Source organism: Procambarus clarkii, chromosome 49 (genome assembly GCF_040958095.1).
Source record: "Procambarus clarkii isolate CNS0578487 chromosome 49, FALCON_Pclarkii_2.0, whole genome shotgun sequence".
Taxonomy (NCBI): domain Eukaryota; kingdom Metazoa; phylum Arthropoda; class Malacostraca; order Decapoda; family Cambaridae; genus Procambarus; species Procambarus clarkii.
The window spans coordinates 19,049,847-19,065,951 of record NC_091198.1 but is presented as its reverse complement, the minus strand read 5'-3'; the positions used below and the strand labels follow the sequence as shown (position 1 = coordinate 19,065,951).

Genomic DNA, 16,105 nt, shown 5'->3' with positions numbered 1-16,105 from the left:
GCCTGGGCATGGCATATATATTTTTTTTTTAATACGATAAACACTTGACAGATCTATTTTACTGTTCTTGATAAGTATTTCAATAAATTAAGAAATTACAGTTGAGTATTGCAAGTATAATTTAATGCAGCACTTGGATATGAGGGTATGAGACAGTACCATAAAATGTGTAAATTAGAGAAAGCTTTCAGCATGTGTTGGAAGAGCCCAGATTGTATCCCCAAGCTCAGCTTGCCACCCACTTGCACAAGGGTTGATGCCCCTATCTATCCACCAACAGGAGATGGTGCCTGTCACATCTTGTTACAAAATTCACTGTGTGAGGAAGCAACCCGTGCAAGGTCATGTGGTGCATGTAAGTAAGGGCCTCAGTAGTGCGCGTGCATGAGCCCAGAGCTCTACCGACTACCCTTGTGGCACGTCATCCAACTTTCTTATGTTGGCCCAACGCTCTTCCTGGCATGAGTTGTGGCAACCACCATGGCCTGTTGGCTTATTTGCCATGCCTTTTTTGACTCCCACCTCATTTGCCAATGCATTGTCCTTTGTGTTGTTTTGTCGTTAATTTTCCTGGTGTTTCATGTGTCATTATAAAAATACAAATTCTGTTGTTCATAATTAAGAAATGAAATTCTAACCAGTTATCAAATAGATAATGATACATATTTCTAACATTAATATTTTTTAGTTTTTGTTGTATTTCATAACGTGCGCAAATATAGTTTGTCAGCGAAATTCCTCTTTTTAATCATTTTTCTTTCTAGTATTTGGATATCTCATTCCAAATTCTAACGACCCAACTAACACAGCCATATTTTGCCAGGCCCCAAGCACTCTTTCTGCCAACACGGTCAACAACAATTGTGACATGGCCCCAGATGAGGTGTAAATGCAAGAGACTGCCAGATCTGAGTCCCTCTGATACAAGACGCTGGTGATTAAGTGAGCTATGGAGTTTGCACTCACCATGCAAAGTCCCAGCATCACACGGCCAATCACGTGCAGATGCGGTCGAAATGACTCTGGGATACTCACAGCTCTCGCAATGAATCTTCTCGCCATTGTGTAGGATCGTAATCGTGTTAAATATTGTCTAAATATGTAGCCAGTTTCCAAGTATACTTGAGAAAGGTTGTACACAGAGTAGAGAGAGAAAGTGTGTGACTGGTGCATCAATTGGTTAGTCATGTGAGCCAAGTGAGTGTGAAGACTTTGTACATAATGTTTGTGTTGAGGACTATCTTTGAGTCCATTGCTCAGTAGTAACCAACCAGCTCTCCAGCCATAGCCACATCCTTTAACTTGTTCTTGGTTGTTCTCAACCATAGTCTTTTGTCTCCTAACCTACTACTACTGGTTGTACATATGTTGTGAACCCGTACACGATGTTTGTGTCATGTTTCCCATGTAATAACCTAACTGGATTGTCACTTGTCTTTTTTCACTACTAATTTTTCAAAATGTTGAATGTGATTGTTGTAGCTGAATGCAAACTATTTAATATTTAGTCATAAACAAAATAATAATATCTAGGAGGGCAAATGTCAACTGTACAAAGTGTCTGTTCAAAGTTGTACAATTTTAATATTAAACATTTTCTTACAGAAGTAAGTAGATAAAAGAAAGCAAAATTTTAAGTGGTTACTGGAAATGGATTCCAATTTCGATAGCTATAAAGACAAGATTCAACGGCTCGGCTGAAATTGCTGGCCAATTTTTTACTTTTATCATTACTTACCTCTTTTTTTTTTATTTGGGTGAGTGCAGTTGGTATGCAGAGTGCCCGCTTATTAACAGCCACTAGTGAGGTTGACTGTAGCTTTACTTCTGTAACCAATAGGTTGATCATGTCCATCAGGTTATGGTTACAGTGCACCCCCATTGTAACCAGTAGGTTGATCATGTCCATCAGGTTATGGTTACAGTGCACCCCCATTGTAACTTGCTCTGGTCCAAGTGCTGAACTCTCACGGACAATGTACAGCTCAGAAAGGTCGACTCGAAGCCCAGATAGCCTATACAGTACTGACCAATCAGGGTTCAGACTTGGATCTCATGTATCTTGGCGTTGTGGTTTGGACTTGCAACCTCATCGTCCTCATCTTTCCTGTACTTCTGGGTATCTATCTACCTTTGCCCGGTATTCATCTGATGATTTAAACTATTTATTAATAAATGATGTGTTAGACTAATGTTTCCCAAGTATGGAGGGAATATTGTGGAACACAAAGGCAGTAATGTGGTGGATTCTCAGGTGGCCACAGATATTGGAAAAAAAATTCTCGTTCGCTAATGGTAAGTTTGTTATTTAAGAGTCATTTTCAAGGACAATTAGCCTTGTATAGTACATTTATTGAAAGTTGTATTAATCTGTTTGGTTGTAATCACTTGTGTAATCTCCATCTTTGGCCACCATCCTGTCTTGATGTTCCTGTGGAGGTGCTCAAAATTAGCACTCTGGTATTGTGTGTTTACAGCTTATTTAGTTGTCTTGCAGATGGTAACCAATTTTTGTCGGGTTCTGTAAGTCAATTATTGCTTATGCCTCTAAGCAGGGATATTAATGTAAGTTATTTGTTGTATAGAGAATTAATTACAAATATTAAACCTTATGTAAATGAAATATAAAGTAATAATTCAGCAGCAAAGAAGGACTCATTTAATTCCTTCTGACAAAAATGATCCATTTTATGCAACCTTAGTTAAGCTGTAGATACGAGAATCCTTGTTTTGAAGCCAAAGCCTTTGTGAAGTAGCTGTGGGCTACATTCAATTTCTTTTACAAAGTTTTTTTTTGTATCATCCAAAAAAGAAATATGCAGTTATGTTTTACTCTAACTTAACCATAAAATAAAGACGAGTTACTATCCATCTGCATTTTTCCTCGGATGATAATATGCTTAGCGATATTTACTTTGTATTGTTGTGTTCAGTAGTAAGGAGCGGGGTAGTAAAGAACTCGAGAAACTGGAAGCCTCATGTTTTGAAATGTACTCAATAAAGTTGCAAGTGGACTTAATTCTATTCAAGTGAAGAGAGAATTACGTCCAGGTGAGAACAAAAAATTGCTAAATGTGTAATTTCAATTGGTCTGGATGTCATAAGATCTTGGACATGTGTAAACTCACTTCCTGTATGTCACTTGAGCCTCATAATGAAGTATTTTGTTATGCGAGATTCATACAGTGTTTGTTCAGCATTTAAGATAAGTGGTGCTATGCTATAATTGTTGTCAACCATAGTTCTGTATGTATACATAGAATTGTCTGATGATGATGATCAGGCCATATGCTCTTCAGTGTCATACACCATAGTTTTATATGTATACATCTGATTCCTATGTACATTATGTCTACAATATAATTATTGTAAGTGTTTTGTATGTATGCATATAAACATAATTCGGCCCCCAAGTATTTGTGCCTTAAATGCAGGGCATGTTTTAGTGCTCTGCAGTACCCCACCCCTTACCATTTGCTGCATAACACAGTTAAGGACTTATATGTGCCATTACAATATATCAACTTGAGAAATGTTGTTCAACACAAGCCTGGATCACACTGGAACTTTCAGCTACACTGGCTTGACAGCATGTATTGTAAAGTAAATAATAATGTGGACTTAATCTTTGTTTTTATAACTTTTTGTGGATGAGGTCAATTAAGTATGATGCACAATAAACTCTGGCCTGTAATTATTCCCAGATAGGCATATAATTATGCAGGGTATAATTGGAATTGGAATGTTACTTTCTTTAATTAAGCATTGTAATGGTATAATTTCTAAATCTATTCGTGTCGCCCCATATTCTTCTCGGGCTGTACCTGGACGTCACTGTACCCCCTCTCCATGTTACCACAAATACAGTACCCTAATATCACAGTGACACCTGATAAAATTGCAATCTTATTTATTTTAGAAGTACAGAGTCTACAGGCTATCATGAGGTGATGCATCAGGGTTCTATTGTGCCTCTATACAGCTTTCTTCGCAAGGTGTTTAGTCAAATCTCACTCTATTAAATAAATTTCTTCTCAAAATGGATAATAAACCACACACACATCTAGGTGAGTACACAGCCTATGGTTTATAGTGAAGAAAGGACTTCCAGTCAACCAAGGCTGTCTGTTTACCATTTAATGTTGTGTCGGTGTCAAGAATTTGTTAAATTTGTCTCAATTTACTGATTTTTTCTAAATTTGTGATTGTCGGTCGTCTACATAATTGTCCAGGGAAAGTTGGCCATGTTGCGCATCTTCAAAATTGTTATCAGATGACCGCATTTGCTGTACTTAATGCACAAATTTTTGTAATTGTATCGAGTAAATAGAGTTTTTTTAGAAATAATCTAAATATTTATTTTCCTTTAGATTACATAGTTAAAATATTTAAAAGCATTGTTTTAACATTATTAATTTTTTAATACAGACGTGTTGACCAACGAATTGTTGTTTTCTCAATGATGGTCTCTGGCTAAACCTTGGCTCCGTCCCTGAAATTACAGTTCAATAATAGTATGTTTATCTAACAAGGTTTCTATTTCAGAATATGTATGTAAGTACTAGTTATTCTTAATAATTAAAACAATAAAATAATTTAATAAAACAATTAAAGATTATCATCTTTAATTGTTCAGTCAATCTTCATTGAATATATACATGTGAAGGCACCCAGTAGCCACTATATCCACGTGGTTAGTTTGACGGTGAATCATAATTGATGCCACTGATGCGACACTGGTGTTCCTTTTGGATATTGTTCTTACTGGGTACAACTCATACATTCATAGTGTCCCATGAATTTACATAATTATGTGGATTCCATTTGCTTGGTATTCTAAAGAATTATTAGATGACCGTAATGCTAGGAAAGACCAGACCACTGACGGCATTTATGAAACAAAAGGTATATGAAATTGATATTGCTGTGTCATGGCATTAGTGGAGCATAAGTTGTATTACTGGTCAGAGACCTGGCCACGTGGACCTCGACCCCCCCCCCCCCCCTCTCCCTCAAAATCAACGCAAGGTACTGATACTGCACTGCATTTCATCAAAATCTCTTAAGCACTGAAATAAATTTAAATAAAAAATACAGCAGTAGTGCACATAATTTTAAGGGTGGTTGCAGCTTGAAGATGCAGGAAACCTCTAAGCAGATACCATACTGGTAATTGTCCATTGTGCCATAACGTCCGGTAACACCACAATCTTGCCTTTAAATGGACCATAAGAAAATGATACTCTCCAAAAGGCAACAGATAACTTATCCTTAAGTGAGTCAGAGAACATTGTGGCATTCAACAAAACAAATTTTAATCTCGGTTTAAAATATGCAGGTTTATCTACGCAACCTTGGCCAACATGGGCTTAGAGCAGAGCACTCCTGCCTCAATTTATAGACCACTATGACAAGACCTTGGAAGACATGTTAAATGTGATGTAACATATAATTACACAAAGTGCACTAAACAAATAACTGGCAAAGAAAGAAAATAGATCTCTAATTTTCCAACAAACAACCCAAAGAGTAATAGTCAACAGAGTAACACCCAGAGCATCCACCATAAACATCTCAGCTCCGGGAAATACTGTACAGTATTTGCTCAAAGTCTCTCTCTCTCTCATCACACACACAGACGATGACAAACTATACTACTGTATTAGTGTATGCAGATGACACTAAGAGTTTTATGAGTAAAAATTGTAGAGAACATAGCAAACCTTCAAACTGATGTAAACCAGATATTTCAAAATTACGAAAAACATGATGTTCACTGAAGACAAGTTCTGGCTCCTGTGCTATGATAAACACGAGACCCCATATAAACATAGTCAAACCATACTATAGAAAGGAAAAGGTAATATCAAAGACCTGGGAATAATCATGTTAGAAGACCTTACAATACTTTTAAAGAACACAATAAAGTAGCTCTCAAACAAGATACTGTATATGCCAAACCAATGATGGAACTTTTTGTGACACCAGTGCTTTTGAGTAAAATATTGTTACACATTTGCAGCCTCATTCAGAGGTGGAAAAGTTACTGACCTGGAGAGCTTGCAGAGAACTTTTATTGTTCAAAACCATTTAATGAAAAGCCTAAATTATTGGGACCCTTTAGGAAACCCTCAAACTGCACTACACTGTACTTGAAATGCAGGAGAAAGAGATACATGATAATTTACACCTGGAAAAATTAGAGGGACTAGTTCCAAACCTGCACACTAAAATAATTCCTTATGGGACCAGAAGATATATGCAAAATAGCCCCATTAAAGGAGTAGAATGCAACAGGTACTTTAAAAGACAATTCAGTAAACATTAAGGTCCTGCAAGTCTTTACCACCCTCCCTCTAAATATATGTTGTATAACTAGCAGACCTTTTGGTTCTCAAAAGGGAACTTGATAAACATCTCCAAAAGGTACCCAATCAACCAGGCTGTAATTCATACATCAAACTGCAAGGAGTGGCACCTAACAGCTTGGTTGACCTGATCATCAACCAAGAGGTCTGGTTAGAGACCAGGCCACGGAAATGTTCATTTTCAGAACACTAAGGTATGTAACTCTATGAAAGTTCCACTTGACCTTTTACCAATCTGACAATATTATTATTATTACTTGTAACACTCACTTTTTGTAGGCAAACATCTCCGTGAGACTCAGTTGCTTAGCATGTAGTTGCTTCTTGTTCTTCTCGCTGCTATGCCGAGACAGTCCTGGAGTTCTGCATTTAATACGACTCCTTGATAAAGACGTAGTAGTTTTCTTTTCAATCTGAAAGCAAATTTATCACTTTAATGATAAAACTTGATATACCGTACCTAAATTTTTAAAGCTTTTTCTTGTACAAGCTGGTATGGTATAATCTGTAAATATTATGCAACACATTTCATTATTTCTTTAGTGAGACATAACTTTTGTATACACACTAGCTACTTCAATCATATTTGTGGTCCTTACAATATATACATATTCCAATTAATATTTTTTAAATATACTTTTAGCTCATTAGACTAAATATTTTGATGCACTGGCTACCCATTTCAGTACACAGTACAGTACTGCAATTACCAAATTTTTCTTTATACATTTTCACAACCAAAGTAAACACATTACAAAAAAAAAAAAACTTATTTAAACAATGAGATATTTTCCTCTCCCAAATAAGCTGACCCCAATACAGTAAACTTAAAAGTGTTTACTTAGATAATTAGTGTGGTAAATATTGTTGTTCGGAACCATGCATACTGAGAAGAAATGGTGGGATGGCACCACACTTCCTCTACATATACAGTGCAGCAGATAATATTAAACAATGGAGCTAATAATCTTCTATTAATCAAATGCAGAATCATTTCTTTGCTGCTAGTCTGCCATAAATTATTGTACTCAAAATATTCAGAAACCTTTCTATATTTTATTTGAAAGTTTGCTGTCATCATTATACAAACAACATGTAACAGCTTCCTTAAGAGGCCATAGATTCAAGCTAAGAAAACAAGGCAGGCAATTTTGTTTAGAACATTCCTTTACAAACAGAGTAGTAGACAGATGGAATAAACCAAATGAGACGGCAGTGGATGCCAAAGCTGTCAGTAGTTTCAAAGTGTCATATGACAGAGTATTAGGAAGTTGGAAAACCACCAGTGTAGTTCTCATCCTGTAATAAAACTGAGGTAATCACACTTAGATAATCAATAATTCTGCATTGAGATAAGCATTCTAAAGCTTTCGTGCCTTCCAGCATTATTCATAACATTTCTTATATACAACTATCATTTTTACTGTAAATCATAATTTCTCTTGATATACAGTGAATGAAAATGTTATTAATTAGTTAAAAATGTATGGAATATATAAATGAAGGAAATTCCACACAACATAGATATGTTTGGAAATATATACAAAGGGAGAGGCACCAGAGAAAGAGAATAATTCCACGATGATGAAGGGACATACCACAGGACTGGTTAATACCGGAGAAGTGACAGTTTCTGCAGGCTGTGAGGCTGTAGCAGCATCTGGTGTCGATGGCAACGATGAAGGTGTCATGCCAAAAGATTCATTATCCACTGACCCTACATCACTGTACAATGACATTTCAGACACTTGACTCCTTTGAGATAATGAACATTCCTCGCTGTCAGAACTTTGGGATGAAGTCAAAGTGTCTTGTTTACATGCTAATTTGTCTCTGTGTTCAGTTACAGGCTTGAATGCGTTCCTTGTGGCTGCACTGTTTTCAACTTTAACACTTTTCTCTTTGGTGCAAGCAAACATTTCAGACAACTTGCCCCACTGAAAAGTTTTTTTAGGTTTAGCTGGGAGTAGGTTGGTTTGGACAGGAGATAACGGCGCATTTTTTATTTCGGACGAACTAATTTCAACTTTAATTTCCAACTTATTGTCAAGCATCTCTTGGTTTTCAATATTCCAGAGAGTCCTTTGATTTTCTGGTTTCACTGTATTTTCAACTGGAGAACTATTAATAATTGGTGGATTGACATGTGCTGTAGGTGAAGTTTTGAGACCAGGTGATGCAAAATATCTGAAAATGGTGTCTTATTAATTACAGGTACTTGTATAGCATTCCCATTGTAATATTGATAGTCTTCATAATAATGCAAAACTTATAGAAATATATATCAGTATACCACTAACACAAAGAGCTCTCGGCTGTCAAATTTACTTGTGCACTAGTCTCGTAAACAATATTTGTTGACATAAGAATGTTGAGACCCTACGTACTGCCTATGTAAGCCGCGTAATTAGTCATACATCCCCAGCATTATACATAGAAGGAAAGGGTCCATTTTTGCAAAAATGTTTCCCACTAAAGACAAAAACAGTTTTGTTTTCCTTTAACCATTTCATGACATAGATTCCATCTTAGTCCTAAACTATTCTTGCATGTGTATGAAGCTAAAACATATTTATTTTGTATGTTTCCAGTGTACTGAATGTCACTATAAATCAAAGAATTAGGCAGTCTCGCCAAAGAATTGTGTGTGCTGGTATTTTAATCACAAATTTAAATAATAATAACTAACATGTTCTCAGCAATTATTTAGTCTCCTTGATTGGCATTTTTTAGATATTTCTAGTAAGAAAAAATGCTCACTTCAAATCTTCATTAGAGAACTCATAACAGTGACCAAGAACAGAAACTAGAGTAACAATTCCTGATGGATTAAGCACAAAAGGTGATGCTTGCCTTTATTGCCACCAAATGACACCAGCTACTAGACCCAAACTCCGATTCTAACATTCACATATTTTGACAAACATTTCAAGATGTTCAAGATTATTTTCTGGAGGAGCCGCCACTTGCTAGCTCCCTGAAGTCTGGGAATCAGCTAACTTCAGGGAGTTATCATCCATATGCAATACTTTCGTGAAGATTGTATATTAAATGTAACAAAAAATCTTAGAAAGGTAAATATTATAATATGAAAACATGAAAAGCTATATTAATGAAAGAAACTATTTATACAGGGAACAGAATATGGCCCCAAATCTATCGGCTGTCTGTAAATTAGTAACGTTAAATATTATTCTCTATAAGTAAAATTTTAAGAATCTTTTTCCAAAAAACTATTATATTAAGCATAATATAACAATATCTTATTCTAATGCATTCAACAATGATCAGTTAATTTTTCAAAGGAGTTTTATTATTTTTCAGTAAAAATAATGAGAAAACCATGCAGTGCATGATTAATGTATGATCAGAAACATTTGGACATGGAATATTTACTAACCTGCTTTGGACAATCGTGTTTTTATCTATGACAGTTTTCTTTATTTTACTAAATCTCTTCAGAGCACTGAACTGTCCACCTGAGCCTGGTAATTTACTGGTAGACCGGGACTTGGCAAATGGGTTTCTAGACTTGGATTGGTCGGACGACAAATCCAATTGTGTCTCCGCACTAGTATCTTGGTCTTTTTCAACAGGAAAAATAAGATTTATTTTTGTATCTTCATCCATGTCAAGAGAATCAGACAATTGGTCAAGGGCTGTGTGATCACTGTTGTCAAGAGCAATCTCGGTATCATCCGGACATCGTTCTACCGTTTTACTCTTTTCTGCATCATCTGGACATACTTCTATCTTCCTACGCTTTTCTGGTTGAGAGTATAGGTCATGGAGCTCTCTTTCAGTTACATCATTATCAACAACCTCTGTTTCTGAAAGTCAATAATAAAGTACTGTACAGTGTATATAAAAAATTTAAGTTCAGTACAAATTTCATTGCAAATTTCACGGATGCAGAATAATTTGAAACATTCAGAGAAATACAATTACCAGGTTTTCTTCTCTTGAATATAGGATTCATAACTGTTACTTCTTTGTGCTTCATAGATTGTCTCTCAGAGTTTGCGATACTAGGAACAACTGGCCCATTCTTTGTGAAACTCTTAGTCCATATGCTGGGATGAGCCGAGCAGATGTTACCGCGTTTGTTCCAGCCTGATGACTTTGGCTCTGGGGGCTGGAAATAGACATTTCTTTAATTAAAAATGTTTATTAATTTTCACTCAAAACCAATACACCTGTTTATATTACCACTTGTATACTGCACAGTGGACTCACATTCAGACACCTTCGTATCTAATCCCATATCTGCAACAAAGGAACTGATTTTCCTCTGAGCTTTGCCATTCTTGGTTATGTTATCAAGAACTAAAACATTATTGTTTTTATTAGTGCAATTAATAAAATATACTTTCTCACAATTAATTAGTGAGAACAAATTGTGATAACAAAATCACGTGGGAAAAAAAAAGAGCATCTGATAAATCTTTGTTGAACTGCTTTCTGGTAAAGCCCCTTGGTGGGCTCCTGTAGCTGTCTCGCTGCGATTGCCCCATACTACGTCACAGCAATTGTGAAAGATGGCGATCACAGACCATTACTATCATTCACTAGGCAACACATCAGCAATATGACTGACTTGTGAGCTAGTGAAGGACTGTGCTCTGGGCTGCCTGGTGGCAGTGATCAGTACTAACTGGTTTGAGCTAGCTTCGAGTCAATTACTGTAGCTTGCTTTGTATAAGAATTGTTTAGGGAGTTGTTTAGCAGTTCCAAGTCCTCAGTTCTTGTGAACCAGCTGTTGTTTGCAAAGCTTTTCTGATTTTCTAGATGCTTTCCCAGTAAAATAGCACAATGTAATTTGCTCTTTGCATCACTTCCTATTGTATTTACTCTAAGGTTTTAATCACATTCGTTCTCTGAATCACTGAACTCTTAAACTTTGCTTGCACTAATTCCCCCTTAAATCAGTCACATATCCCAGGTATTCAAACTCATCATATCACTTCTCTGTTCACATTTATTTCAAACTAAATTTATTCCTCTCTCCAACACTACGACTTGATATCTGAACACATTCACTTTTAAGTCTTCTCTGATAAAATGTGTTATTATTTTAATATCACTCATTCATGAAAATTTATCTGAATAATATACCAAAAGTGTTGTTCAACAATGCTACAAAATATTATATATGCAAATGACATACAACTAAAAATATTTACCTTGTAAGTTTCTGGAGAAAAGTTACCAACTACTTCTCCAGTTTGAACATTAATATTACCCAATGCTATTTGTAAAGCTCGCTCATGGCCAATAAACTTTCCGGCATAGGGTAAATCTTCAGGTTCCAGGTCATCGGGATAGTCATTTAAAGGGCGAAGAATGCGGTCAATAGGATCAAATACCAGCTGATACAGAAATGTGTTGCGAGCTTTGACGAAATTATCCCGGTATTCTTTTGTGACCTCCAGGTGGGGCATCCTCAAGTACGATGGTAGTTTACACAATGCCTGAAGAAAGAATAATTTTCTCATTGTATTATGAATTATGTACAAGACAGATTAATGAACTGTTAATGCAGTGCTGTATTCATTTCATTAAATGTTTATCTAAATAACTAATGTATAAATTTACTAAAAAAGTTAAGCTAATAGTTGTAGCTAATATTAGCAGAATACAATAAATACAAATACATTACTGTGAAAAATATTAGATTGATATCTTATTACAGTAATCTGGTGTCCAGAGCAGTCACCATATTAAAGACATTTACTTATCAAGAAGTGAAGGGAAAAAATTCCACAAATACCATCAAATCTTCCCCATTAGTTATGACCTACATTGTAAATATCTGGATTTGAGATAACATTGAAGAACTTGCAAGCCTTAGCCAATCCAATTCCATGCAGAGATGGCAGATAATCACAACCCGAGAGGATGCACATATTTCGAAACTTGTCAAAACAGAACTTGTCTCGTGGCACATTCATTGCAAGATGGAGCTTCTCTTGTTCAACCAACACACAACCACCATTGTTGTCTAATTTGAACAGACACTGTGAACAAATTGTAAGTACTATTATTGACAATAAGGATAACATTTTTTTTTTTAACTTGAACTTTAATAAATTGAATTTAGGAAAAATATTTGATAATATGTACAGTATATAAATTGAATTCAGGAAAAATATTTTGAAAATTATAAATTCAGTTAAAACTTCTCTTGTAATCTTAACCATATGAGCATCAACTCTCTTTTATGTTGCATAACTTACTAAAAGATAAGTTCACAAAAATATATTGCAATGATGAATAAATTTAGTCTTAAAATCATACATTACATACACTACCATACAAATATTTCAGACTTTCTAAGTCATAATATATATAATAAATACTCAAAATTATATAATAGTTAATGTAGAATGAAACATATAAATACTAAATATGACAATCTTAAACCAAATTATATAGTTTTCTGTAATAATTACAACAGTCCACTCTAAATTATTTTACAGATAAACATTTATTTATTTATATACAAGAAGGTACATTGGGTTTGTGAGGATACATGGCATGGTATTTACATTCTTGTAAAGCCACTAGTATGCACAGCATTTTGGGCAGGTCATTTCAAGATACTAAAAATCTTTGTTAGCAAGGACAATAAAAACAAAAATAGCCTTACAGCTTTGCATCCAAACAGGACAAGATCAGAGTCCTCGGTGATGACCAACTGGGCAATGCCACGATGATTCAGGTACGCCAGCTGTGAATCAGCCTCATATGGTGCGACTGGAAATAAAGCACTTGTTTACACTCACAACAAAAAGAAAGCATCGCTAACAAAGTACAGGGTAACGAGAAGATTCAATAAGAATAAGACCGGTCAAGCTGATAAACTTTCTTCTCTTTCACCAAAATATTTTTTTGTAAAAGGTTAATCTTACTTTTAAGATTATTTTCATTTTCTTTTTCTAATATAAGAAATTTTTCTTCGTGAATCTTTAGCAAATCCCTAACTTTCCTTGACAAATATTGACTTACCCCATCCACGGGATGCAACCCACAACAGGTCCTAATTCCTAGGTACCTATTTACTGATATATGAACAGATGCATCATGAGAAAGAAAACATTCCTAAATGTCTTCATTATACCGTGATACAAGGAGGTAGGCCCCCCCCCTGATATATGTACAGTAAAGTATATAACAAGTAATGAGACCCATCTGCTGCCTTACCTATTATGTCAACATTCCTGGCACGACAAGCATTAATGACATCAGCAGCCATCTCCGACGTCACGTCAACACAACGCTGGAAACATTCTTTGGCTTCACGAATCTTTCCTTCTCTAAGTAACTCTTTTGCCTTCTTGCGATTCCGCTCACGATTTCTAAAATGTAATATTTATCTAGTACCTATTAATGTATACATAATTGCTGAGGCTACTTGAAAAGTCAAAACTCTTATGACAGAACAGCATTATGTATATGGTTTAGTACAGTATATGGTTTATGGTTTATTATATTTAGCAGTATATGATTTAGCGCATTAGCTTACACAATAATTTTGTTATTAGATTCCTAAATATAAAAACAAACAGATTGCACAGTACTAATTGTACATATAGTGCTCATTTGAAAATCAAGACGTCCATATAATGGATCCTAATGCAAAAGTTCAAATTCGTTCACCATGTTTCCATTAAGAAATTTGGGTTTCTAAACCGAAAGCCAGTGTTGAATATAATGAAAGCCCTCTTTCTGGTAGGGCCTCTGTGGCTCTCTAACTCTAGCTCATTGAGATATGGTATGTGAACAATGCAACAGAGATGGAGACTAAATACAAAATCCAAACAAGCCATCAAAACATTAGTAAAAATATTTTCAGTGTCATGGTAATGGGGTATTTGTATGTACACACAGTAATTTATATACAGTAGTCACTAATATGCAAAGCATTTCAGACTGCTGCTCTACCAAATCATTAAGTTGAAGGACAATTTGACCCAATCTGACATGAACAATTACAGTCATTGATACTAAATAATAATATTGAACTTACTCTCTGCGTTTGGTCTCTGTGATAGCTTTTGATGGAAGATGGCAGCCATCAAACACCAAGATAGGCTTGATATCATTGTTCAACAACTGGTTGATCTGTTTCATCACATACACCACATATCTGAAGGAAATAAAATAAAAATAAATAAAAATTAACAGGTCTTAAAATTTTTTTGGACTTTTGAGACAATTAAATACAACAAAAGCCATACTCATGTAAATTTAGTGAGTGCATAAGACTCCTGCAATAGACAATATAACTGCTGCAAAAAACTTAACTTTATATACCAGTAATTTACATTTTGGGCTGTGTGTTGTATGTGGGGCCCTGAAGATTAGTCTAATTATCTATATATAAGCCAAAGAACTTTCCCTCATGTTTAATAATAATGTTGACATTGTATGTCTGAAAGTGAACCCGGCTTGATGATTTACTTCCAAATAAAACGTAGGTCTTTTCAATGTTTATTGTGAGTGTGTTGGTTGACATCTACGAGTGGACTTCTTTTAACTCATTATTTACAATATTATTTAGTGTGTGTGTGTGTGTGTATGTGTGGGTTGGGGTCTAAACAGATGAAGGTAGCATCATCAGCAAATAGTATAGGTTTAAGAATGTTAAGAGACATTTGGCAAGTCATTGATGGATATAAGAAATAGGAGAGGTCCTGAGATTCTGCTGTGCAGCACTCCTGTTTAACAATACAGTGGAAGAGGTTATGTCATTAATGGTTACATATTGGTGTCTTGTTATTAAGATATGATCGAATATACTGTAGCCTGGAGCAAGAACTCAGATTCCATAATGATGAAGTTTAAATTGGAGGTAGTTATGATTTACAGTATCACAGGCCTTATACAGTATTTACAAGCCTTTCTCAGGTCAATGAAGAGACCAATTGGGAACTCATTTTAGTCAAGAGCTATGTAGATCATATCAAGTAGAAGAATATGGCATTATTGGTACTCTTTTGGGAACAGAAGCCAAACTGATAAGGTCTTAATATGTTGAATTTTACAAGTTAAGAGTAGAGTTAATTGTTTCAAATATTGTTTGATAGTGTCAGGTCACCTGTAGAGGTCAAATGTCCTGAGATCAATAGTGGGAGGCTTGACACTTGATATACTGTATATGATTAGTGAGACTGGTGTAGATATACAAGACAAATCATATACAAATATTATCATATATATTTGTATATTATCATATACAAATCTTCAGTTCACAAAAAAGGTTATCGAGTTAAGAAAGTGCCAATACACAAAACACTAGTGGCTTACGTAAAACAGTGATGAAGATTAAGCCACTCAAGAGATGGCACGGGCATGCATAGCCCGTAATACATAAAACATGTGTCCTGCGACCTACATACCCATCAGTGGGCTCTCCACGCACAAGTTTGTCCGCACAAGAGAAGGCGCCCTTGTGCAGCCAGCAGTACGCGTCTATAGCGGCCGTCTGGCCCTTGAAATCCTTCAGATTGGCCTCCCTCGACGCCTTCCTCAGGAAAGGTAAGAGACCCTGGATGCCCATGACAGCCCCAAGATTTGAACAGTAGTCCTCATTCACAACAAGCTCTCGTTCTTCCTGCCACAGTATCAAATATTTATTCTTTCCATGGAATTGTTTCTACCCAAAATTATGTCATCGTGTAAGCGACTGAAGACGACCTTGTTTACAAGTTGTGGCGCGCACAGGGACCCGGTAT

General features: G+C 35.6%; 2 protein-coding genes across 13 annotated transcripts in view; one reads left to right on the top strand and one right to left on the bottom strand.

Moving 5' to 3' along the window:
• coro (protein coronin) overlaps positions 1 to 4,347 on the top strand; it is a 58,903-nt gene extending 54,556 nt beyond the window's left edge. For 6 of the 12 annotated variants that reach the window (XM_045750157.2, XM_045750154.2, XM_069303072.1 and 3 more), the window contains 2 exons: positions 281 to 355; positions 824 to 4,347. In XM_045750157.2, coding sequence (XP_045606113.1) covers positions 281 to 355; positions 824 to 889 — 141 coding nt within the window. In that variant the 3' untranslated portion in view covers positions 890 to 4,347. The remainder of the gene's footprint in view (positions 1 to 280; positions 356 to 823) is intronic. The other 6 variants (XM_069303077.1, XM_069303079.1, XM_069303080.1 and 3 more) reach the window with 1 other exon arrangement.
• On the bottom strand, positions 4,333 to 16,105 carry tos (Exonuclease tos). The gene is made up of 11 exons (XM_045750153.2): positions 15,770 to 16,105; positions 14,398 to 14,517; positions 13,572 to 13,726; positions 13,018 to 13,124; positions 12,170 to 12,385; positions 11,552 to 11,839; positions 10,317 to 10,503; positions 9,769 to 10,198; positions 7,967 to 8,555; positions 6,639 to 6,781; positions 4,333 to 4,492 (listed from the first exon to the last, which is right to left on the bottom strand). The coding sequence occupies exons 1-11, from the start codon at positions 15,928 to 15,930 to the stop codon at positions 4,474 to 4,476; spliced, it is 2,415 nt and encodes an 804-aa protein (XP_045606109.1). The 5' UTR covers positions 15,931 to 16,105; the 3' UTR covers positions 4,333 to 4,473.

What these genes read in the sequence shown, in the direction of transcription:
- tos (XM_045750153.2), bottom strand. Translation starts at nt 15,930, where the DNA reads ATGGGCATCCAGGGTCTCTTACCTTTCCTGAGGAAGGCGTCGAGGGAG. An exon ending in CAGGAATGTTGACATAATAG is followed by an intron (nt 13,125 to 13,571) that starts GTAAGGCAGCAG and finishes CTTTATTTCCAG; the next exon opens with TCGCACCATATGAGGCTGAT. An exon ending in ATTCAAGAGAAGAAAACCTG is followed by an intron (nt 10,199 to 10,316) that starts GTAATTGTATTT and finishes ATTGACTTTCAG; the next exon opens with AAACAGAGGTTGTTGATAAT.